The following is a 26,932-nucleotide window of genomic DNA, read 5'->3' as shown; positions in this document are numbered from 1 at the left end:
GTCATTGAAACTGGAAAGCCTTTTTAGTAGCATACAATATGTCTCCACACACCTAGGCTATTGATGGATTCAAGGCAAGGTCGTTTTTATTGATCTCAGATTCTCAGTTTGTCAGTGTCAGAGTAGCCTGCCATTTCGATCATTTGTGCGGTATTAAAAAATATTCTTCCAAAGTCTCCTGTTACGTAAAAAAACATGTCTTTTTATTTTACTAAGCAAGTGAGTTAAGAACAAAATCTTATTTACAATAACAGCCTATCCCGGTCAAACCTGGACTGCGCTGGGGCAATTGTGCGTCGCCCTATGGGACTCCCAATCACGGTCGGATGTGATACAGCCTGGATTCGAACCAGGGACTGTAGTGACGCCTCTTGCATTGAGATGCAGTGCCTTCGACCGCTGCGCCACTTGGTCTAAAGGCTCTGCATTGCATGAAATGCGTTAATAAAAAGCCAAACATTTCCCGGACCCTAGGCTACTAAATATGTTCCCCATGTGTGCACCTTCTATAAGTGCCTCTTGTCTACTGCACTATGCCACTACGCAAATGTGATGATATGCATGCAATGCTCTATTATAAAGGGGATTTTCTTTCTCATGCGTTCAGGTAGTTTAGAACTCCCAGGTCACCCCACTCTCGCGCTCACCTTTTGTTCCATTACCTCCCGATTTACAAATGAAGCACTGATAACTGCACGTCATGACACGCATGTGTACAAAACATCTTTCAATAAAGGTTTGAGCTGTCTCCTGACATGTGTAGGCATACGCTATAACTCATAAAAACAACACACAGCCTATAGTCTAGGCTAGCCTACTTGCCTATATCAAAACTGTCTCTTGTCTATTTGAACTACAATTGTCCTAGAGTGACAACCAAACCATCTAATTGTATGTGATAAACAATCCATACCGGAAAATATATTCGATTTTGAACTCACTCGAGTGCCGGAAACAGTCCGAGGGCTGTTATTGAAAGCGCATTCTCTGCCGGGCTTAGGCAGGTCACAAGACTTGGACATCCATGTACAAAAAACATCCGCCGGGCAATTAGCCGACACAGGTCAGTTTCTAGCCCATAGGTCACTGAGAAACACCTCTGCCTTCAACAGGCCTCGCAACTTTGGCAATTTAGTTCACATTCAGTTGCGCGCATTGGATAACCTACCTTTCCCCAAATGGAAACCTCAGCATTACTCTCGCCTATCCAAATTCGACATTGGAACATTGTTTTTCCTAAACAGGTATAAGGAGCAAAGTGGTATTCTTATCCCACATTCAGTGATGGTTTTAGACGTAACGGATGGTTGAGGTTGCAAGGAGGGGCACATGCCAAACGGAGCGAACAGCAGTGGAAGAAATTAAACCAAAGATGTCAACAGTTGCCTACCACCCACTCGAAATCGATTGTATTACCTTCAAGAAGCTCGCTGAACGTATAAAACGGGACGCATGATTTCAAGACTCAGAAAACTAGTTGCAAACAACGGAATCTTCTCCCAAAAAGCAAAACAACCGACAACGTCTATAGAGATTTGACACAGACAACTCGCGTCCACTTTTTAGGACATACGCCTCCTTTAATACATTAAAGTAAGTTGTAGTTTTTTTCCAAGTATATTTTTAGATTATATGTCTATGTCCATGTTATTGTCATCTGCTTTGTAGAGATAAAACGTAGCCTACTGTCATCAACACTTGAAAGTTACTATCCATCAAAGCAAATGTTCTCATACCTGCTTGGATTGAAATGAAGTCAAGACACCTTGTTTTATTGCTGTGTTATATTAGATAAATATATCAGCATTGCTGTAGCTTTGTATAGTGGTATGTTAAACATATTGTGAGGCATTGCCAATTGTTTTGTTGGCAACATTTTCATTCCCTCTAAATTTGATCATTTTAAGTCAAAATATCTTACTCAGAGTTGCATTTGTTACCCTGTTTCGTGTCAATTAGATCGTTTGTTCACTTGTGTGCTTCAATTAATAAGCTACTTCACACTGTTCCCATCCCATTAATTTGATACCCATATTTTGGGGGGTGATAGAAAGTCACTTTGCACAGACATCATTTGTTTCTTTCCAACACTGTGTCTAACTTGATTTGTGTTTGCCCAGCTAGAATAGCCATGCAGGCAGTGAGGAAATGCCACATACTGTCCAGTTTATTCCTTCTGCTGATCAGCTCGGGCCAGTGCATGGACAGCAAGGAGGTGAGGCAGAAAGAGAGAAGGATCCTGCTGGACCATGTCTTACAGGTTAACGGAGACAGCCAACGGGGGGACAAGCCTTCAGTCTCCAGTCGCTATAACAGTGGCCTCTTCCCCGCAGCCCAAGACATGAAGTTCTCCTCTGGGGAAAAGCCTTTATATGTTCCTAGGCTGGATAACAGCAAACCCATAGGTAAGCTGATAAGATTTATTTTTAGGCCATGATGAAACTGTAATCCCTATTTTACTAGGGCTTGACCAGGGCTTGACAGCTGCTGTTGGTCTGTATCAATATCTTTACTACTATAGCCTTTTGTGCATGCTTCCATGTCCATTTCCATATACGAAATGTCACACTTTGTGATTTCAGGAGGTGAGAGCTGCCAAGATGTTAGTTAAAAAAGCTATATATTATTACTATGTTATAAACAGAACAAAAAAATCTGAGTATAAATGCAATCGATGCAAGTACTCTTCACTGTTTGGGGGTGAGATAATATCAGCAACAATTGGGGTAATGAACTCTATTTCAATCACCGGTGTGATAGTGTGTAAAGTGGGGATCTATGTTCCAATTCCAGCACACCATTGGCACCCTGAAAAATCCACAATCAACCCTCTCACGTGACTAGCGAGGTATCATTGCGTCGTGAAAATATTATCAATGGCTGACCATCACCAACTAAGATGCAAAGGGGGCGGAGCATCATTAACATACTAAACTTGTGAATGATTAATTCAATTCAGGATACATTGCTGAATGATCAGCCTAATCTAGCGCCTTGACCAGCCAATGGCGAGCGTCATAGGAACGCATCACAGGTGATGTGGGACCCAGGACACTCACGTGGCACACAGTTTAGTCAGCCATGAACACGTAGCCATTTCTACCAATTCAAATCAAAGTTTATTTGTCACGTGCTCCTATAGTGAAAGGCTTACTTACAGGCTCTAACCAATAGTGCAAAAAAGGTATTTGGTGAACAATAGGTAAGTAAAGAAATGAAACAACAGTAAAAAGACAATGAAAAATAAAAAATAAAAGTAGCGAGGTTTCATACAGACACCGGTTAGTCAGGCTTATTGAGGTTGTATGTACATGAATGTATAGTTAAATTGACTATGCATATATGATAAACAGTAGCAGTAGCGTAAAGAGGGGTTGGCGGGTGGGTGGTGGTTGGGACACATTGCAGATAGCCCGGTTAGCCAATATGCGGGAGCACTGGTTAGTCAGGCCACTTGAGGTAGTACTGTATATACATGAATGTATAGTTAAAGTGACTAAGCATATATGATAAACAGAGAGTAGCAGCAGCATAAAAGAGGGGTTGGGGGAACACAATGCAAATACTCCGGGTAACCATTTGGTTACCTGTTCAGGAGTCTTATGGCTTGGGGGTAAAAACTGTTGAGAAGCCTTTTTGTCCTAGACTTGGCACTCCGGTACCGCTCGCCATGCGGTAGTAGAGAGAACAGTCAATGACTGGGGAGGCTGGGGTCCTTGACCATTTTTAGGGCCTTCCTCTGACACCGCCTGGTGTAGAGGTCCTGGATGGCAGGCAGCTTTGCCCCAGTGATCTACTGGGCCGTTCGCACTACCCTCTGTAGTAGAGGTCAATCGATTATGATGTTTCAACGCTGATACCGATACCGATTATTGGAGGACGAAAAAAGCCGCTCCCGATTAATCTGCCAATATTTATTTTATTTTTTTGTAATAATGACAATTACAACAATACTGAATGAACACTTATTTTAACTTAATATAATACATCAATAAAATCAATTTAGCCTCAAGTAAATAATGAAACATGTTCAATTTGGTTTAAATAATGGAAAAACAAAAGTGTTGGAGAAGAAAGTAAAAGTGCAATATGTGCTATGTAAGAAAGCTAATGTTTCAGTTCCTTGCTCAGAGCATGAGGACATATGAAAGCTGGTGGTTCCTTTTAACATGAGTCTTCAATATTCCCAGGTAAGAAGTTTTAGGTTGTAGTTATTATAGGAATTATAGGACTATTTAGCTCTATACCATTTGTATTTCATTAACCTTTGACTATTCAATGTTCTTGTAGGCACTTTAGTATTGCCAGTGTAACAGTATAGCTTCCGTCCCTCTCCTCGCTCCTCCCTGGGCTCGAACCAGCAACACAACGACAACAGCCACCATCTAAGCAGCGTTACCCATGCAGAGCAAGGGGAACAACTACTAGAAGCCTCAGAGCGAGGGACGTTTGAAACGCTATTAGCGCGCGCTAACTAGCTAGCCATTTCACTTCGGTTACACCAGCCTCATCTCGGGAGTTGATAGGATTGAAGTCATAAACAGCGCAATGCTTGACGCACAATGAAGAGCTGCTGGCAAAACGCACGAAAGTGCTGTAGGAATGAATGTTTAGGCTCCTGCTTCTGCCTACCACCGCTCAGTCAGATTATCTGCAACGCAGGACACGCTAGATAATATCTAGTAATATCATCAACCATGTGTAGTTAACTAGTGATTATGATTGATTGTTTTTTATAAGATAAGTTTAATGCTAGCTAGCAACTTACCTTGGCTTACTGCATTCCGTAACAGGCAGTCTCCTTGTGGAGTGCAACGAGAGAGAGGCAGGTCGTTATTGCGTTGGACTAGTTAACTGTAAGGCTGCAAGATTGGATCCCCAGAGCTGACAAGGTGAAAATCTGTCGTTCTGCCCCTGAACAAGGCCGTTAACCCACCGTTCCAAGGCCGTCATTGAAAATAAGAATGTGTTCTTAACTGACTTGCCTAGTTAAATAAAGGTATAAAAACAACAACAACAAAAAATGTTAAATTAAAAAAAAAATCGGCAAATCCGTGCCCAAAAATACCGATTTCCGATTGTTATGAAAACTTGAAATTGGCCCTAATTAATCGGCCATTCCGATTAATCGGGCGACCTCTGCTCTGTAGTGCCTTGCGGTCGGAGGCCAAGCAATTGCCGTACCAGGCAGTGATGCAACCAGTCAGGATGCTCTCGATGTTGCAGCTGTGGAACCTTTTGAGGATCTCAGGACCCATGCCAAATCTTTGTAGTTTCCTGAGGGGGAATAGGCTTTGTCGTGCCCTCTTCACGACTGTCTTAATGTGTTTGGACCATTCTAGTTTGTTGTTGATGTGGACACCAAGGAACATGAAGCTACCACATTCACTGACTTCATTTCACCTGTGAGATCAAAAGACTATACTAATATAAAAGTTTTTATGCTCAAGTGGAACAATATAATCCATACTATTGCTGTTGGATTTTGGAACCTTGAGTATTTTTAACGCTAATATATTTTTGTTACATTAGTAAATGTAGTAATCTTGTCCAATTCCATGACTGGCAAAAGCATGAATTATTGCTTCTGAAAGAAATGTTATCTATGGCTTTGATATATCCTTGAAGTCATTGTCAAGTCAAAGTGAGTATGGCGTTACTGTGCCTTAGTCATTCCATAATAGCATATGTACTGACTGAAACTGAACCATACTAGTCCTTCCTTAATACTCATCTGTGCAATGGTACACGTTCCCTCAGACTGTCCATATTACCATCCAACATATTGGTTTTAAAGATGTTCCGACATTTCGGTCAAACGTTGGGTCAAGGTTTAGTCAGAGGCTTTATTTGTATTGACCTCCCTCCAGTGTTTCAGACCCACTGTGTAAGAGGCAGAGAACCATATAGGTCGCTGGCCAGACGGAATGTACCTTTTGAGGAAGTCAAAATGCTGCACATTAGTAAGCAGTGCATGCACCATTCCTTAAGACCCACAGTCACAGAAAAAAAAGAGAAATAGCTCCTGTACACAGTATCCATTATCTTTGCCAAAGCATAAACTATAGGTATCTCTCTTTTCTTACCACCAACAACCTGAGTTGTTCTGAGATGCTTGTGTATTACCATATTGTTCTATGTACCTGTCCCTACCTGATAAACAGAAGCAGAAGAGTGACTCTCAAAGAAATAGACTGACAGAAATATTCCACGTTTATCGTGAGCAGGGCCAGTTGATTTATCGTCAGGATCATGGGGTACTGTATATCTGAAGTCTTCTTCTTCAAAGTGATCATGCTAACAAACTGAAAAACACTACAAACAAACTGTATGTTGCATTAGTCAGTCCCTTTGGTGCCTCCATCAAAACAGTGTTATTCCCTTATATCAGTGGATAGTCAGCAGGTATGTAGTGGTGAACAATAGGTGGGTCAATTCTGATTGTCGGTTGTGGAAAAAAATTAACACTTCCTATTCTTTCAATGCATTTCTCCACAAAAGGTGGGTAAACTGTTGGGCCCCCCCCAAAAAAAAAAGATGGGTAAACTGTTGGGCCCCCCCCCAAAAAAGATGGGTAAACTGTTGGGCCCCCCCAAAAAGATGGGTAAACTGTGTTTACTTGTTTACTTGCGTTTACCCTCCACTACCACCACTGGTCTCATGACTGATGTACAGACTCCAGCAGCCAAAACAATATTTCTGGATTTGGGGTAATCCAGCCTGATAGTGTTCGCATTTACCTGCCGTTTTCACACTTACATAACTCACGTCTGATCTAGTCTGGAGCCAGGTTAAGGTTTCAGAACCCTTATTCCCTTTAGATAAGACCCATAGCCTGTTCATCTCTTTATACTGGAGTGATGGGTCGTTGTTTTCCTTAATGCCCAGTGGTATGTCTGAACATCAAACACATTGCCTTGGCTTACTCTAGTCTAGTGGTTTGTAATTGAACCGATCATCTTTTGCAATTTCTGCATCAGAGAGTACTGCTCATTCCTCGGTCCGTTCTGGTAAAATAAGCACCACAGCTAGCGGCACGGAATTATTCTCATGACATTGATAAGTATTATAAATGCTGGGAAATAATCTCCTTATGCCGTTTGCCTGAAAGCCACGTCTGACACCTGTGTGCTTTGCATGTTTGGAGAGTGGATGGGCTTGGCTGAGATACAGAATGTGTACAAGGAGTCTACAAGCCTCTGGCTGAGATACAGAATGTGTACATGGAGCCTATAAATCTGTTGGCGTGTCCTTAGTTGTGAGACAATCTGTGAGTTTTGATATAAAAAACATTTATCACATACTTAAGGACTCATAGTTGTTTCCTTCCATCAGCTCTGTTCCAAGAAAAAAAACATGTTTAGGCAAATTCTCTGATAGCATTTTCTTTACTGCATTGGCACAGGTGAGGCGGGTGTTTGTTGGTATCTACATGCTCTAGGTAACTTTGTAACATTTACACACATTTATCTATTTCCAACGGGTTATCTTAAAGCTGAAATCCTGTAAAGGGGAAACAGTGCCAATGTTCGCCCCAGCGCCTTTGTTATTGTTCAGGTTTTGTTGATGAAATGGAGGAGAGGAGCGCAGTACCTATTCTGGTGTTCTATCGCGTGTGCCATGATGTCAGAGAGAAAAACATTGTGATTGTTGTTGAGGTAACTTCTTTGTTGTTGAAATATCGTGGGCGTGGCCATTTCACCATTAAGGATTTCATCTTTAATGGTAAGAGGTGTCACTGATTGGTAACTTCTCTTTTTCCTTTTTTTGTAGATAATGTCCCAAGAGATATAAACCTGAAAGACAAGTTCATAAAGCATTTCACAGGTAAGACAAATGCTATCAAAGAGTATTTAATCAAGGTTCAATATTTTCCCCATTTGTTTCGGGATCAATCTCACCTTACATCTGGGACCATGTGTATCAAGCCTCTCCGAGTAGGAGTGCGGATCTAGGATCAGGTCGCCTCTGTCCATGTAATCTTATTCCTTGTGATTTAAGAGGCAAAACTGATCCTAAATCAGCACTTCTACTCTGAGACAGTTGATACATACAGCCCTGCACACATTATATCAGCTAAAAAAAATAAAAAATACTATTTAATTTGTCAGATGAAGACTCTGCTCTGTGAGCTGATTCCCGCCTCTTTAATTTCTAATCAAGGAGCATTTTTATTCAACTTTCCAAAGTTCAGCCACGGTGTGACAGTTCAAAGTTATTCCTAGACGAGAACCAAATCCCTAAAACTATGTCATTACCTGGGATGGACCTCAAAGTTATTCCTAGACGAGAACCAAATCCCTAAAACTATGTCATTACCTGGGATGGACCTCAAAGTTATTCCTAGACGAGAACCAAATCCCTAAAACTATGTCATTGCCTGGGATGGACCTCAAAGTTATTCCTAGACGAGAACCAAATCCCTAAAACTATGTCATTGCCTGGGATGGACCTCAAAGTTATTCCTAGACGAGAACCAAATTCCTGGGATGGACCTCAAAGTTATTCCTAGACGAGAACCAAATCCCTAAAACTATGTCATTGCCTGGGATGGACCTCAAAGTTATTCCTAGACGAGAACCAAATCCCTAAAACTATGTCATTACCTGGGATGGACCTCAAAGTTATTCCTAGACGAGAACCAAATCCCTAAAACTATGTCATTACCTGGGATGGACCTCAAAGTTATTCCTAGACTGGGATGGAGAACCAAATCCCTAAAACTATGTCATTACCTGGGATGGACCTCAAAGTTATTCCTAGACGAGAACCAAATCCCTAAAACTATGTCATTACCTGGGATGGACCTCAAAGTTATTCCTAGACGAGAACCAAATCCCTAAAACTATGTCATTACCTGGGATGGACCTCAAAGTTATTCCTAGACGAGAACCAAATCCCTAAAACTATGTCATTACCTGGGATGGACCTCAAAGTTATTCCTAGACGAGAACCAAATCCCTAAAACTATGTCATTACCTGGGATGGACCTCAAAGTTATTCCTAGACGAGACCAAATCCCTAAAACTATGTCATTACCTGGGATGGACCTCAAAGTTATTCCTAGACGAGAACCAAATCCATAAAACTATGTCATTGCCTGGGATGGACCTCAAAGTTATTCCTAGACGAGAACCAAATCCCTAAAACTATGTCATTGCCTGGGATGGACCTCAAAGTTATTCCTAGACGAGAACCAAATCCCTAAAACTATGTCATTGCCTGGGATGGACCTCAAAGTTATTCCTAGACGAGAACCAAATCCCTAAAACTATGTCATTACCTGGGATGGACCTCAAAGTTATTCCTAGATTCCGAGAACCAAATCCCTAAAACTATGTCATTACCTGGGATGGACCTCTAAAAAGTTATTCCTAGAGAACCAAATCCCTAAAACTATGTCATTAGAACCAAATCCCTAAAACTATGTCATTACCTGGGATGGACCTCAAAGTTATTCCTAGACGAGAACCAAATCCCTAAAACTATGTCATTACCTGGGATGGACCTCAAAGTTATTCCTAGACGAGAACCAAATCCCTAAAACTATGTCATTACCTGGGATGGACCTCAAAGTTATTCCTAGACGAGAACCAAATCCCTAAAACTATGTCATTACCTGGGATGGACCTCAAAGTTATTCCTAGACGAGAACCAAATCCCTAAAACTATGTCATTACCTGGGATGGACCTCAAAGTTATTCCTAGACGAGAACCAAATCCCTAAAACTATGTCATTACCTGGGATGGACCTCAAAGTTATTCCTAGAACCAAATCCCTAAAACGAGAACCAAATCCCTAAAACTATGTCATTACCTGGGATGGACCTCAAAGTTATTCCTAGACGAGAACCAAATCCCTAAAACTATGTCATTACCTGGGATGGACCTCAAAGTTATTCCTAGACGAGAACCAAATCCCTAAAACTATGTCATTACCTGGGATGGACCTCAAAGTTATTCCTAGACGAGAACCAAATCCCTAAAACTATGTCATTACCTGGGATGGACCTCAAAGTTATTCCTAGACGAGAACCAAATCCCTAAAACTATGTCATTACCTGGGATGGACCTCAAAGTTATTCCTAGACGAGAACCAAATCCCTAAAACTATGTCATTACCTGGGATGGACCTCAAAGTTATTCCTAGACGAGAACCAAATCCCTAAAACTAGAACCAAATCAAAGTTATTCCTAGACGAGAACCAAAAACTATGTCATTACCTGGGATGGACCTCAAAGTTATTCCTAGAGAACCAAATCCCTAAAACTATGAGAACCAAATCCCTAAAACTATGTCATTACCTGGGATGGACCTCAAAGTTATTCCTAGACGAGAACCAAATCCCTAAAACTATGTCATTACCTGGGATGGACCTCAAAGTTATTCCTAGACGAGAACCAAATCCCTAAAACTATGTCATTGCCTGGGATGGACCTCAAAGTTATTCCTAGACGAGAACCAAATCCCTAAAACTATGTCATTGCCTGGGATGGACCTCAAAGTTATTCCTAGACGAGAACCAAATCCCTAAAACTATGTCATTGCCTGGGATGGACCTCAAAGTTATTCCTAGACGAGAACCAAATCCCTAAAACGATGTCATTACCTGGGATGGACCTCAAAGTTATTCCTAGACGAGAACCAAATCCCTAAAACTATGTCATTACCTGGGATGGACCTCAAAGTTATTCCTAGACGAGAACCAAATCCCTAAAACTATGTCATTACCTGGGATGGACCTCAAAGTTATTCCTAGACGAGAACCAAATCCCTAAAACTATGTCATTACCTGGGATGGACCTCAAAGTTATTCCTAGACGAGAACCAAATCCCTAAAACTATGTCATTACCTGGGATGGACCTCAAAGTTATTCCTAGACGAGAACCAAATCCCTAAAACTATGTCATTACCTGGGATGGACCTCAAAGTTATTCCTAGACGAGAACCAAATCCCTAAAACTATGTCATTACCTGGGATGGACCTCAAAGTTATTCCTACCAAATCCCTAAAACTATGTCATTACCTGGGATGGAACCAAACCCCTAGAACTATGTCATTACCTGGGATGGACCTCAAAGTTATTCCTAGACGAGAACCAAATCCCTAAAACTATGTCATTGCCTGGGATGGACCTCAAAGTTTTGCTGGATAAGTTTGCCATTAAATGAATTTATGAGGGTAGTAGGGGAGAGAAGGTGAGCACATTACTCTGGCAGAAACAGGCGGGGTAAAGTTGAAGGCAACGTAAGGTTAAGCTGATTATTTGTAGCAGGACCTCTGAACAGACTTCAGTAATTGGTGTGAAAATCTGTTATCCAGAAGCTCACTAAAGGCCCAGAAGTACTTAGGTGTGATCATTAAAGAGGCAATCAGCTAATTAAAACAATAATAAAGCGAACTCCGCGCCACTGTTTTGCTAAAAAAGCTGAGGAATGGGGCTGGAGAAATGTAACCACTGTCAAATCCATAGACCGAGCTATGGAAGCAAGAACTGACCATCCATCATAACAACATAGTTTGAACCATGTTTTGAGGCTATATAGAGTTACATTTACTTTGTTTACAAAGATATTTTTGGTTCTCATGTAATGTGACAGTTTAACTAAGTTCATGAAAGCATTTCTAAGTTATATTCTTCAAGAAACAATGGGTAAATATCATTCATTTATAAGTAAAACAAATGGATGTACTGTACCTACTGTACCTATTGTCCCTTTCATTCTAAGTCTGAGTCCTTTTGTGATGTCATATCATGTATTAGTATGGACCAGTAGAACAATGATTAATGAGTCTGATAGTAGCTAGGTTTAGGTTTATTTGAACATTTATATACACTGAGTGTGCAAAACATTAACAACACCTTCCTAATATTGAGTTGCACCCCTTCCCCCTTTTGCCCTCAGAGCAGCCTTAATTTGTCAGGTCATGGACTCTACAAGGTGTTGAAAGCGTTCCACAGGGATGCTGGTCCATGTGGAGTCCAATGCTTCCCACAGTTGTGTCAAGTTGGCTGGATGTCCTTTGGAGGGTGGACCATTCTTGAGACACATTGGAAACTGCTGAGTGTGAAAAACCCATCAGTGGATCAAAGCTACTTAAAATGTTGTTTTGCCCATTCACCCTCTGAATGTCACACATACACAATCCATGTCTCAATGTCTCAAGGCTTAAAAATCCTTCTTTAACCTGTCTCTTCCCATTCATCTACACTGATTGAAGAGGATTTAACAAGTGACATCAATAAGGGATCATAGCTTTCACCTGATTTCAGCTGGTCAGTCTGTCACGGAAAGAGCAGGTGTTCTTAATCTTTTATATACTCTGTGTATATTTATATCTTGATATATACAGTGAGGGAAAAAAATATTTGATCCCCTGCTGATTTTGTACGTTTGCCCACTGACAAAGAAATTATCAGTCTAATTTTAATGGTAGGTTTATTTGAACAGTGAGAGACAGAATAACAACAAAAAAATCCAGAAAAACGCATGGTGGCAAAACCCTTGTTGGCAATCACAGAGGTCAGACATTTCTTGTAGTTGGCCACCAGGTTTGCACACATCTCAGGAGGGATTTTGTCCCACTCCTCTTTGCAGATCTTCTCCAAGTCATTAAGGTTTCGAGGCTGACGTTTGGCAACTCAAACCTTCAGCTCCTTCCACAGATTTTCTATGGGATTAAGGACTGGAGACTGGCTAGGCCACTCCAGGACCTTAATGTGCTTCTTCTTGAGCCACTCCCTTGTTGCCTTGGCCGTGTGTTTTGGGTCATTGTCATGCTGGAATACCCATCCACAACCCATTTTCAATGTCCTGGCTGAGGGAAGGAGGTTCTCACCCAAGATTTGATGGTACATGGCCCGTCCATCGTCCCTTTGATGCGGTGAAGTTGTCCTGTCCCCTTAGCAGAAAAACACCCCCAAAGCATAATGTTTCCACCTCCATGTTTGACGGTGGGGATGGTGTTCTTGGGGTCATAGGCAGCATTCCTCCTCCTCCAAACACGGCGAGTTGAGTTGGTGCCAAAGAGCTCCATTTTGGTCTGATCTGACCACAACACTTTCACCCAGTTGTCCTCTGAATCATTCAGATGTTCATTGGCAAACTTCAGACAGGCATGTATATGTGCTTTCTTGAGCAGGGGGACCTTGCGGGCACTGCAGGATTTCAGTCCTTCACGGCATAGTGTGTTACCAATTGTTTTCTTGGTGACTATGGTCCCAGCTACCTTGAGATCATTGATAAGATCCTCCCGTGTAGTTCTGGGCTGATTCCTCACCATTCTCATGATCATTGCAACTCCACGAGGTGAGATCTTTCATGGAGCCCCAAGCCGAGGGAGATTGACAGTTCTTTTGTGTTTCTTCCATTTGCGAATAATCACACCAACTGTTGTCACCTTCTCACCAAGCTGCTTGGCGATGGTCTTGTAGCCCATTCCAGCCTTGTGTAGGTCTACAATCTTGTCCCTGACATCCTTGGAGAGCTCTTTGGTCTTGGCCATGGTGGAGAGTTTGGAATCTGATTGATTAATTGCTTCTGTGGACAGGTGTCTTTTATACAGGTAACAAACTGAGATTCCAAACTCAGCTCGTTACCTGTATAAAAGACACATGGGAACCAGAAATCTTTCTGATTGAGAGGGGGTCAAATACTTATTTCCCAACATTTTTGACATGCGTTTTTCTGGATTTTTTGTTGTTGTTATTCTGTCCCTCACTGTTCAAATAAACCTGCCATTAAAATTATAGACTGATCATTTCTTTGTCAGTGGGCAAACGTACAAAATCAGTAGGGGATCAAATACTTCTTTCCCTCACTGTATTCAGTACGATGTCATACAATATAAAACCGAAGTGAAATATATGATCAGCCTAACTATATGGACAGTGCATTATCAATAAGTCATAGCTAAGTCATTAAACAACAAATTGGCATACCACAAAATCTATAAATATACATTTCAATGTCTTTGGTAATAGAGTGTCATTTGCATAGTTAGTCATATGCATAGTTGGATCTCTGCCTTGGTTGGAGCTCTGCCTTGGTTGGAGTTCTGCCTTGGTTGGAGCTCTGCCTTGGTTGGAGTTCTGCCTTGGTTGGAGCTCTGCCTTAGTTGGAGCTCTGCCTTGGTTGGAGCTCTGCCTTGGTTGGAGTTCTGCCTTGGTTGGAGTTCTGCCTTGGTTGGAGCTCTGCCTTAGTTGGAGCTCTTCCTTGGTTGAAGTTCTGCCTTGGTTGGAGCTCTGCCTTGTTTGGAGCTCTGCCTTCGTAAAGAGTATCTTGACAGCAAGATCATGTTTTGCACCCATGTCCGAAAATATTGTTGCTCTTTTGACGTTGTTGCTAATGTCAAATGGGATCCACTTCAGTTCTGTTATGGAGATGTTCAAAAGAAGGAAAGGAAATGGAACACATTAACATTTGTTTTCAGTTTCCTGATAAGAGCTTTTCTTTTAAGCAGGACCAGTCAAGTTCTCATCAGAATGTAGAACACATTTTCATAGACTCTATCACAACACAAGGGATTGTTCAAGACCAGCATGTATGTATACATTTTTAATGTCATAATACTGTGTTCATCTATATTTGTGATCAGTAATCTTGGTTTCTGATAGTCATTTACACCACTTTATTCATTAGCTAACCACTCATTTACAACTGTGGTCCCTGACTACATGATGGCTATGATGTTCCTTCCACTGCCAATATTATGCTGTGGGAAAATTTATTTACTGCCAACATTTTGCCCACAGCGACTTTCTTTGCCACAGGTCTTACTCTAAGTAAATTAATGACCACAGACAGAAAGCAGACATTCATCAAGGCCATTTGCCTTTGGAAACTTTATTCTATACTGGTCCCAGATCTGTTTGTGCTAGAACCCAAATAGTCATTATGAATGAATTGAATGCGTAGGTGGTGTAATACGGTGTCTTGCTCTAACATTAGTCACACTCTCTTTGATGACCTCATATCCACAGTTTTTTTCAATCAACTTCACAATAGAGTCGCTTGTCTTTGAATGGAAGCAATAAGTGGACTCTTGAATCAAATCCCTGTAACAAGTCAGTGTAATACATCATGTGCCATTAAATGACGTAAACATTAGTTTAGCAGATGTAATGAACAATCGTGTTGTCGTTGTAGTTTTTATTGGAAAAGGGACCGATGACATCCTACAGTAGGTAGGGAATGTCCTCAGTATGTCCCCAGACAGTATGTCAGTTTCTCAGATGGCTGCCTGAACTGAGGTGTCTAAGCAGCAGCCCTGCCTCCATTGTGGACCAGTGAATTAGAGCATGGACTTTCTCAGTCTTCTTTTTTGTGTTGTCAATAAAGAGAAACACAACCACAACATCCTTGTACACTACTGAAACTCAGTTTATTGTACTCTTTATATCAGGCCTCCCTGCTCCCCTGGCCTCCAGGGTGGTACTCAGTCCCCTGTTCTCCTGGCCTCTAGGGTGGTACTCAGTCCCCTGTTCCCCTGGCCTCGAGGGTTGTACTCAGTCCCCTGCTCCCCTGGCCTCCAGGGTGGTACTCAGTCCCCTGTTCTCCTGGCCTCTAGGGTGGTACTCAGTCCCCTGTTCCCCTGGCCTCGAGGGTTGTACTCAGTCCCCTGCTCCCCTGGCCTCCAGGGTGGTACTCAGTCCCCTGTTCTCCTGGCCTCCAGGGTGGTACTCAGTCCCCTGTTCTCCTGGCCTCTAGGGTGGTACTCAGTCCCCTGTTCCCCTGGCCTCGAGGGTTGTACTCAGTCCCCTGCTCCCCTGGCCTCCAGGGTGGTACTCAGTCCCCTGTTCTCCTGGCCTCTAGGGTGGTACTCAGTCCCCTGTTCCCCTGGCCTCGAGGGTTGTACTCAGTCCCCTGTTCCCCTGGCCTCTAGGGTTGTACTCAGTCCCCTGTTCTCCTGGCCTCTAGGGTTGTACTCAGTCCCCTGTTCTCCTGGCCTCTAGGGTTGTACTCAGTCCCCTGTTCCCCTGGCCTCTAGGGGTGTACTCAGTCCCCTGTTCTCCTGGCCTCTAAGGTTGTACTCAGTCCCCTGTTCCCCTGGCCTCTAGGGTTGTACTCAGTCCCCTGTTCTCCTGGCCTCTAGGGTTGTACTCAGTCCCCTGTTCCCCTGGCCTCTAGGGTTGTACTCAGTCCCCTGTTCCCCTAGCCTCTAGGGGTGTACTCAGTCCCCTGTTCTCCTGGCCTCTAGGGTTGTACTCAGTCCCCTGTTCTCCTGGCCTCTAGGGTTGTACTCAGTCCCCTGTTCCCCTAGCCTCTAGGGTTGTACTCAGTCCCCTGTTCTCCTGGCCTCTAGGGTTGTACTCAGTCCCCTGTTCCCCTGGCCTCTAGGGTTGTACTCAGTCCCCTGTTCCCCTAGCCTCTAGGGTTGTACTCAGTCCCCTGTTCTCTTGGCCTCCAGGGTGGTACTCAGGCACACGTGGGTCCTGGGCAAGACAATACACTGTGTACACAACACAATGAAATGCTTACCTGCTGGTTCACGACAAAAATAAGAATAGAACAAAAACATGTCATAAAAAAATGAAAACAGAAGCTCAATGGAGTAAAATTAAAATACAAATGTAGCACTCAACACATCTACAGGACAATATTTACACACGTTGTGTTTGTGTTCAGAACAGCTGAATTAACATACAGTAGAACATGTAAATAGTATTATATTCAAATAAATATAAAAGTATTGTGGCCTGGGCTGATATAGTGATTAATGCTGATGCCATGCCGTTGGCACACATTTCTACTGCATATGCTCTGGTTCTGATACACACTTCTATTGCATATGCTCTGGTTCTGATACACACTTCTATTGCATATGCTGTGGTTCTGATACACACTTCTACTGCATATGCTGTGGTTTTGATACACACCTCTACTGCATATGCTGTAGGTCTGACCCTGATACACACTTCTACTGCATATGCTGTAGGTCTGACCCTGATACACACTTCTACTGCATATGCTCTAGGTCTGACCCTGATACACACTTCTATTGCATATGCTGTAGGTCTGACCCTGATACACACTTCTACTGCATATGCTGTAGGTCTGACCCTGATACACACTTCTACTGCATATGCTGTGGTTTTGATACACACCTCTACTGCATATGCTGTGGTTTTGATACACACCTCTACTGCATATGCTGTGGTTTTGATACACACTTCTACTGCATATGCTGTAGGTCTGACCCTGATACACACCTCTACTGCATATGCTGTAGGTCTGACCCTGATACACACTTCTACTGCATATGCTGTAGGTCTGACCCTGATACACACTTCTACTGCATATGCTGTAGGTCTGACCCTGATACACACTTCTACTCTCCTTTCCTGTCCCTCCACTGTATCCGTCTGTACCTGTCAAGTGTTTGAGAGTAATTCATGACGTGCTCATATTTAGTATAGAAAGACAGTTAGAAAATGGGAACAAGAAACCAATAGCGATGAACTGTTTTCTTTATAATTTTACAGACTACAAAAGATGTGCAAGATTGCTAACACGGCTAGCGATGAGTCCACTTTGCTCACAATCGTAGACATTGCATGTGAGTATGAATTATTTCAAGGGGTTTTAAACTGTCAAAGGAGCTCATATGTATAATCAAGCTTTATGTTGATTAGTACACTTGGCCTAACATTGTATGACTCCTTGCTCTAGAGGTAAAGCTACAGAGAAATGATTTACAATATTTTATTTCTATTGTGAATAATTAACTGTAAAGATTGACAAGTGGCAATCCTGTAATATTTCCCTAGTAACTACGTATTGTACACATGCTGTACAGCTCCACCAGATTATAGCTGTGTTTTCAACCCAGCCATCTTGATTATGTGTGATACCAATCACAGGAAGAGAGAATGATGTTGTTGGTGGGTCAACGCTATTCTAATTTGTGTCTGTGACATCTGTAAGTAATCTGAAAGGATTTGAAAATAACTCATGTTCACATAATCAGATCCATGTGTCCCCACAGTTTCTGTCCTACATGTTCTGAAATATAATGTTACGAGGCTCTTTTGTTTTGTTCCAACTCTATTCCATCAAAGACAAGATCCTAATGTAATATACAGCACCTTAACAAACGGTCATCAAAATACATTTACGCATGATTATTTACAGTCTAGCTCATTCTTTTGGAAATCTAAAAGATGAGAACAAGTATTTGACTAGCTGAAATCATTTTAAGTTGAATGTCATGAGAAAGTTACATGTCAGCGGTAAGTTAGGGCCTACATACAGTGCATTTGGAAAGTATTCAGACCCCTTGACTTTTTCCACATTTTGTTACGTTACAGCCTTATTCTAAAGTAGATTTTTTTAAATCATCATTAATCTACACATAATACCTCATTATGACAAAGCAAAAACAGTTTTTTTAATACATTTTTGCAAATGTATTAAAAATTAAAAATAAAAACCTTTATTTACCTAAGTATTCAAACCCTTTGCTATAAGACTCGAAATTGAGCACCGGTGCATACTGTTTCCCTTGATCATCCTTGAGATGTTTCTACACCTTGATTGGAGTCCACTTGTGGTAAATTAAATAGATGGGACATGATTTGGAAAGGCACAAACCTGTCTAGGTCCCACAGTTGACAGTGCGTGTCAGAGCAAAAAACAAGGTATGATGACGAAGGAATTGTCCGTAGAGCTCCGAGACCATAACATTTCTGCAGATTAGAAGGTCCCCCAAGAACACAGTGGCCTCCATCATTCTTAAATGGAAGAAGTTTGGAACCAACAACACTCTTCCTAGAGCTGGCCGCACGGCCAAACTGAGCAATTGGGGGAGAAGGGCCTTGGTCAGGGAGGTGACCAAGAACCCGATGGTCACTCTGACAGAGCTCCAGAGTTCCTCTGTGGAGATGGGAGAACCTTCCAGAAGGACAACCATCTCTGCAGCACTCCACCCACCAATCGGGCCTTTATGGTAGAGTGGCCAGACGGAAGCCACTCCTCAGTAAAAGGCACATGACTGCCCGCTTAGAGTTTGCCAAAAGGCAACTAAAGGACTATCAGATCATGCGAAACAAGATTCTCTGGTTTGATGAAACCAAGATTGAACTCTTTGGCCTGAATGCCAAGCGTCACGTCTGGAGGAAACCTGGCACCAATGCTACGGTGAGCATGGTGGTGGCAGCATCATGCTGTGGGGGTGTTTTTCACTGGCAGGGACTGGGAGACTAGTCAGGATTGAGGGAAAGATGAACGGAAGAAATTACAAATAGATCCTTGATGAAAACCTGCTCCAGAGCACTCAAGACCTCAGACTGGGGTGAAGGTTCACCTTCCAACAGGACAACAACCCTAAGTACACAGCCAAGACAACACAGGAGTGGCTTCGGCACAAGTCTCTGAATGTCCTTGAGTGGCCCAGCCAGAGCCCTGACTTGAACCCGATCATCAAACATCTCTGGAGAGACTTGAAAAAAGCTATGCAGCAACGCTCCCCACCCAACCTGACAGAGCTTGAGAGGATCTGCAGAGAAGAATGGGAGAAACTACTCAAATACAGTTGTGCCAAGCTTATAGCGTCCTACCTAAGAAGACTCAAGGCTGTAGTCGCTGCCAAAGGTGCTTCAGTAAAGGGTCTGAATACTTATGTAAATGTGATATTTCAGTAGTTTTTATTATACATTTGCAAAAATGTAAAAAAAAAACGTTTTTTTCTTTGTCATGGGGTATTATGTGTAGATTGATGAAAAAAATTATTTAATACATTTTAAAATAGGCGGTAACGTAGCAAAATGTGGAATGCACTGTACGGGCAATGAGCATTCTCCTGTATGTAGAAAGTCAAACCTTTAAATGTCAGCAAGCCTTGCACCAGCTTAAGAATGTGAGCAAAACGAAGACCGTTTGGAAGTGCAACCAAGTGTGTTAAGAAGTTGTGGGGTCACACGATGTTAGATGCTCACCGCTTGGTCAGACAATGAAACAGGAAGAACCTGATTGTCTTGATCCTGCTCATTTTGGAGACCGTCATCAGTGTTAAGTTGATAACCCTTTGTTACACCTGTCTATTACCTCCGCCTGATGAGGCTGACGACAGCAGAGATGATGATTTCTGGGCCTATTTGTGTTCAGGCTCACTTAGAACTAACTCCATGTCAGTTGATGGCATCTATGGGCCTTTAGATGGTCCAACATGAATGAAGCCTTAGCGAATAGCCTATTACAAGCACAACGTTAGTTGGAGTGTAATTGAAATTCATTTGATTGGAAAATTGAGGGGGCTGGCACATAGAGAGTTTTTCAGTCTCTCCAGTCATTATTCTTTTTTACTCTGACAATGTGCTCTAGCCGGAACCATAAAGAGAGGTCTCGCTGCTGCCACTGGAGGGAAGGGACTAAAGAATGACCTAAAAGGGCCTATTAGCTGAATCATTGATTGATTCATTCGGCTCATTAGAAAATAACTCATGAAGTGCCCTTCCTTAGTCCCTAAGGAAATACGGAAGGGCAGCTCCAACCTAATTTTAGACAAGAGATTCTATGGCCTATTTTTCAAACTAACAATGTAAGGAATTCAAAATGACATTTGAAAAATAAACCACTGTGTTTTTGACAATAACATTATGGTAGTATTTGAATTGTGTTTAATGTTTGAATTTTGCTGTGTGTTTCAGGCTCAAAATTTTGACAGAGGGATATATGTTTTGCCCAGGAAGTGCCTTCAATTCACAGCAGTCACATTAACAACATATTATTGTAATTGTTTATAGTATTTTTATTTGTGTTGTTGATACTGTATGTATATGAAAATGCTGGCAGCCTTTATTGGTTTTATGAAATAGATTTTCTTTTTATCTTCATGTAAAAATGTATTTTTAAGAAAACCATAATTTAATATTGAATACACCAATTTATTGAAATTATATGTATATAATTCATCACAACAATTCAGAAATATACAATTATTTTCTTAAAGTTCTCACCTAATGAAGATATTTTCTTCTCATCATGTCTGAATTAATCTCACTTAATATTATTTGCTTTGTCAATATTACATTCTGAGACGGTCCTACCATGGTCGTTGAGATATTTATTTCACTGTCCTTGTCTCCATTGTATTTAATTTGGCACTTGAATGATTCCAGTCAATGAAAACATGTTGAATGACGACGAATGTAATAATGCACTGCAGTACTTAACAATAAAAAATATTGAAGCACAGAATATTTGCAATTATTATAGAAGAGCGTGTTGAGGGAAACATCTCTGAGCTTCTGGTGTTGGGACAGTCAATAGGGAAGCTGTAAGTAGGTATATATCCCAAATAGCACACTATTCCCGAAGTAGTGCACTACATAGGAAATAGGATGCCATTTGGGACGTAAACTATAAGCTCAACAACTGTTGGGTAGACCACGAGATATTAGAAGTGCAATTATTTAACTCTGACAACTCAGTCAGGACACTTCTGTCTGCACCTCATAACCACTACAATTTTCAAAACAACACACGTTTTAGCAACAACAAAAAATGCAAAATCCTCAATGTGTTCGTAAAGGCATAACTGAATTCCCCAATTTCATGTATCATGTACAGTGGGAAGAACAAGTATTTTATACACTGCCGATTTTGCAGGTTTTCCTACTTACAAAGCATGTAGAGGTCTATAATTGGTCTGTGAGAGACGGAATCTAAAACAAAAATCCAGAAAATCACATTGTATGATTTTTTAAGTAATTAATTTGCATTTTATTGCATGACATAAGTATTTGATACATCAGAAAAGCAGAACTTAATATTTGGTACAGAAACCTTTGTTTGCAATTACAGAGATCATACGTTTCCTGTAGTTCTTGATCAGGTTTGCACACACTGCAGCAGGGATTTTGGCCCACTCCTCCATACAGACCTTCTCCAGATCCTTCAGGTTTCGGGGCTGTCGCTGGGCAATACGGACTTTCAGCTCCCTCCAAAGGTGTTCTATTGGGTTCAGGTCTGGAGACTGGTTAGGACACTCCTTAGTTGCCCTGGCTGTGTGTTTCGGGTCGTTGTCATGCTGGAAGACCCAGTCTAGACCCATCTTCAATGCTCTTACTGAGGGAAGGAGGTTGTTGGCCAGGATCTCGCGATACATTGCCCCATCCATACTCCCCTCAATACGGTGCAGTCGTCCTGTCCCCTTTGCAGAAAAGCATCCCCAAAGAATGATGTTTCCACCTCCATGCTTCACAGTTGGGATGGTGTTCTTGGAGTTGTACTCATCCTTCTTCTTCCTCCAAACATGGCGAGTGGAGTTTTGTCTCATCAGACCACATGACCTTCTCCCATTCCTCCTCTGGATCATCCAGATGGTCATTGGCAAACTTCAGACGGGCCTGGACATGCGCTGGCTTGAGCAGGGGGACATTGCGTGCGCTGCAGGATTTTAATCCATGACGGCATAGTGTGTAAGTAATGGTTTTCTTTGAGACTGTGGTCCCAGCTCTCTTCAGGTCATTGACCAGGTCCTGCCGTCTAATTCTGGGCTGATCTCTCACCTTCCTCATGATCATTGATGCCCCACAAGGTGATATCTTGCATGGAGCCCCAGACCGAGGGTGATTGACCGTCATCTTAAACTTCTTCCATTTTCTAATAATTGCGCCAACAGTTGTTGCCTTCTCACCAAGCTGCTTGCCTATTGTCCTGTAGCCCATCTCAACCTTGTGCATTTCTACAATTTTATCCCTGATGTCCTTACACAGCTCTCTGGTCTTGGCCATTGTGGAGAGGTTGGAGTCTGTTTGATTGAGTGTGTGGACAGGTGTTTTTTATACAGGTAACAAGTTCAAACAGGTGCAGTTAATACAGGTAATGAGTGGAGAACAGGAGGGCTTCTTAAAGAAAAACTAACAGGTCTGTGAGAGCCAGAATTCTTACTGGTTGGTAGGTGATCAAATACTTATTGCAATAAAATGCAAATTACTTAAAAATCATACAATGTGATTTTCTGGATTTTTGTTTTAGATTCCGTCTCGCACAGGTGAAGTGTACCTATGATAAAAATTACAGACTTCTACATGCTTTGTAAGTTTGTAAATTGGCAGTGTATCAAATACTTGTTCTCCCCACTGTACTTGGTTTCAAAATCGCTGGCAAACTTTTCTGTTAGTCCCTTGAGAACCCAAATTAATTGCAATCTTAGACTGTTGATCAACAAAAAGTGAAGCAATCAAACTCGATAAAGCCAAATGGACCGGAAAAGAGCCTCCTTTCTCTATCCTGTTCTGTTTCATAGCCTGAAGCAAAACAATTGATTACATGAACAACAAGCGTTAAATATTGGTAACATATTTGACTTTGAATTGGTGAAGTCCATAGTGCATCCACTGACGTTGTATGCACTAAGATGTATCCACTAAGATGTCTTAATAATTTTAGTGCATGACTGATTTGTTTTCTTGGTCTTTCGGCCAGGATGCAGCTGGCCTTTTCTTGAAGATGCCTTTCACTTTGAGCTGCATGCATCTGGTATTAAACCTCCAGTGACACGGACATCTGGCAGTTACAATAACTTGACATTCACTGAACAAACTTTTACTTTTGGACTCAAATTTGTATATCGTTATGATGGCTCAGAAGTCCCTAAAGTCAGTTATCACAGAATGATGAAACACCCCTCCTTACAGGTGCATTGTGAACAAATGATGACTGCTGTTATAACAAGCTCCCGTAGTTGCCTGCTCAGTGCTCAGACATTACAAGAACATTACAAAGAACATTAGTGTTTATTTTCTAGAGTTATCCAGGATATGCAGCCTCTCTAGGTCCAATTGTCATTTAAGAATCTTGTACAAGAAGGGCAAGCAATAACAAATAAAAGGGATAGAGACTTTAGCAATTGAAGAAAAAACAAACTGAGGCTAAAAAGAAAATAGAATTGTAAAACAATTTGAATATAAATACATCTGGAAATGTAAGGGACATTACACTCCAAAACAAATTTTACCTCATATTTCCAGTAATTTTATAAATATTTAGAGCAAAAATGTTCTTACAAAAAAACTGCACAAAAAACTGCTATATAAATTCCTATTGCTATCGTCTTGTACAGACATACGCCTGGGAAACAGTGGATTGTTCATTGATTTGAAAACAGATACATTGATACATTGAACCCCTCACACATAAGGAAAGACTGGAATGACTGAATCTTAAACACTTACTAGGCCAAAGATTACAACAGTACAGTTCTCACCCCAGCATGTCTCTATTGTCTGAAAGGCTATGAAGTATTTAAGATGATCATATAACTAGATATAAAGTTCTTCATGTAAGAGCTGTAGTGCCACCCACCGGTAAGTGGCGCAGAGCATGCTGGGCAATCTCAAGCTCAGACTCCTGTGATTTCCTTCAGTTAGCTTTTGTTGTGTTAGCCAAGGCCAGTGTGCATCCTTGCAGATATTTGCCATACCACTAAGTGCCTTAGCCCATCCATTCTATATACACTGTGCTGTGCTGTTTCGTGCCCATACTGTGAATCGTTAGCGTCATTAAACCACCTCGACCTTACCAGCACACGGGAGAAAACACAAAGTTCAAATCTAGCCTAAAGAATACACAGTCCACCGAGACCTCAGTTACACTATAGACTGTTTAAAATGATCTGTAACATCAGCTGAAGAAATCCCATTTTAACCAAAACAAATCAGTAGGATCTCCTATGAGCAATCTCCCCTTATTTCACCAGATATTAGATATCCAACCTCTCCATCAATGACAGATGTGAAAAGAAGCCGTTCTACCACTTCATCGTGGTTCCACAACAAAGAATGTGTTATACATCATCATGTGATACAGCTCATGTTTCATCACTGCGTTTACACCCCACTCTGAACAGTGGCCTCCACTTCTACAGCTTCGAAAGTGGAGTACAATGCAACACCTGCAACTTAGACCTTTAAGATATTAACTTTTAATGAATGTGATATTTTTAGGACTACATTTCATTTGAACATAATTCTTATTGTTCTCCAGTGGCATGGTTAGTGAAATATTTACAAGTCCATATAAAAAGGAGATAATTGTTACTGGTCCTTAGGGCTTATAAACCTCCGTCATACCACTGCCTTTCACAAATCATGCCACCCATCACACCATCAATAGGCTTACAAACTCTTTGGAATGAAGGAGACAAAAACAAACTACGGAAATTATGCTTCCACACAATTTATCATCGATGATCTTTATATGTTTAGATCATCAATGGCACTATCGATCATTATGATCTTTATATGTCTCATCATCACTGTATCATCATCACCCAGGACATTAACGCAGGAGCGGTCTGGTGTTTGTGCCAACACCATAAAAGGATTAGGGTGCTATAAATAAGGGGTTGGTCCTTACAGAGGTACACGGTGGTGGATCCCTTTCTCAGCAAGTGGGTGGGTAGGGACACCAGATCCTAATCCAAGGAGGATATCACTTATCTGGAGACAAACCGCTCAGATTAAGGGAAGAGACAGAAAATGCACTGGGGATGGAGTGTGGGAAGGCCCTAACACAATTATACGCAATTCTACTGAATCCTCCAGAGCTTTCTCTGAGACACACCGAGATAAATAGAGGCAAAGCCAGGTCATTTCCCCTCTGTCTGAAGTGCCAGAAGCAACGGTCAGCTGAGAGACAGTGGCGGTGTTCCAAATGGCGCCCTATTCCTCATGGGCCGTGGTCAAAACAAGTGCACTATATAGGGAATAGGGTGCAATTTGGGAGGCAGACACAGAGGGGAGCAAGCAGGGCCCAGTATGTTTATGACTCTGCCTTGGAGTCTTTCTGATTCTATTTGCGATGGCTTTCCATTCATTTGGTCTGTATTGGGCCCTCACTAATGGTATTGTCAGTAATGCTATAAAGCTGTAGAATAGGTAAATAGCACATGAGTCTCCGTGCAGGGACTAATAATGTCCTCTTCCTCTTGGTTACCATTTTCTGTATGAACAAAATGGCAATGGTGATACGCAAAGAACAAACTACCACACCATCTTTTCTGTAAGAGATGATGTACGTATAACCCAAAACGTGTGACTTATGGTACAAATGATTATTTATTGCAGCAAAAGTAAACACTTTAATCCAATTAAATAATACTTAAGGCTTTGTGTAAACAAACTACCTTTGTTTATAGCTAACGCTATATTTATGAAGACGGCTGCACACATTTGTTTCTTATTTGAGATGCCCACACACATTTCTATCATAGGGGACCCCTTGATTACTTTTGTGTGGTCTTATGATTCATTCATAACTCTCATATCTCATTTTGTAAATGCACACATCCCTACATGGTGATGACTAATGCATCAAGCATTATCAGTAGAACCTGCATCAAATGTAAAAGAGATGTAATCCTTGGTTCCTCACAGCAGGTTGAATACCACTCTACGTCTAGTACTGTTCTGCTTTTTAGGTATGAAACACTGGTCTCCGGTGGGGAAGCATATATACGTCCTGGTCGTGAGTTTGAACCACTTGACCACGGCTCTGCACACAGGAAGTAGGTCTTTCTATATACCAGCTGCATGTGAACAGAAAGGTAAAAGTGTGGCAGGTATTGGGCGGCAGGTAGCCTAGCTGTTAGAAACGTTGGACTAGTAACTAGGTGAAAAATCTGCCGATGTGCCCTTGAACAAGGCACTTATCCCTAATTGGTCCAGGGCCACCTTCAAAAATGGCTGATCTCTGAACCCACTCTACGAGGGTGTTTTAGGGGAAGTTGAATATGTAAAAAAAAAATGTTAAAAAACATTTCCAATTCGTACCCACCCAATTATTATTTTAGAAAACTAAGATCAAATACTATAGACTTTAACTGACAAAGACATTCCTTCCTGTTCCACCCAATTCTATTGTCATGAGTGTTTTGGACCGGTTTGGCCCTTCCACTCAAAATGGCTACTCTGATAACACACTGG

At 41.6% G+C, this 26,932-nt stretch overlaps 1 protein-coding gene across 2 annotated transcripts; it reads left to right on the top strand.

The window, feature by feature from the left end:
- Nucleotides 1-941: 941 nt before the first annotated feature.
- Nucleotides 942-21,189, top strand: LOC135564592 (protein ALKAL-like). Of its 2 annotated transcripts, none has more exons than XM_065009964.1 (6): nucleotides 942-1,593; nucleotides 2,125-2,405; nucleotides 7,774-7,827; nucleotides 14,467-14,547; nucleotides 17,489-17,562; nucleotides 20,651-21,189. In XM_065009964.1, exons 2-5 carry the CDS (start codon nucleotides 2,132-2,134, stop codon nucleotides 17,551-17,553), a joined length of 474 nt encoding a protein of 157 aa, XP_064866036.1. In that variant the 5' UTR covers nucleotides 942-1,593; nucleotides 2,125-2,131; the 3' UTR covers nucleotides 17,554-17,562; nucleotides 20,651-21,189. The 2 variants fall into 2 exon arrangements, with proteins under 2 accessions (XP_064866036.1, XP_064866035.1); XM_065009963.1 differs by having other exon boundaries at nucleotides 2,121-2,405.
- Nucleotides 21,190-26,932: the final 5,743 nt, after the last annotated feature.

This window comes from Oncorhynchus nerka, linkage group LG25 (genome assembly GCF_034236695.1).
Source record: "Oncorhynchus nerka isolate Pitt River linkage group LG25, Oner_Uvic_2.0, whole genome shotgun sequence".
Taxonomy (NCBI): Eukaryota; Metazoa; Chordata; class Actinopteri; order Salmoniformes; family Salmonidae; genus Oncorhynchus; species Oncorhynchus nerka.
Note: the sequence above shows the minus strand (reverse complement) of the source record. Positions and strands in the feature narration are given on the sequence as shown.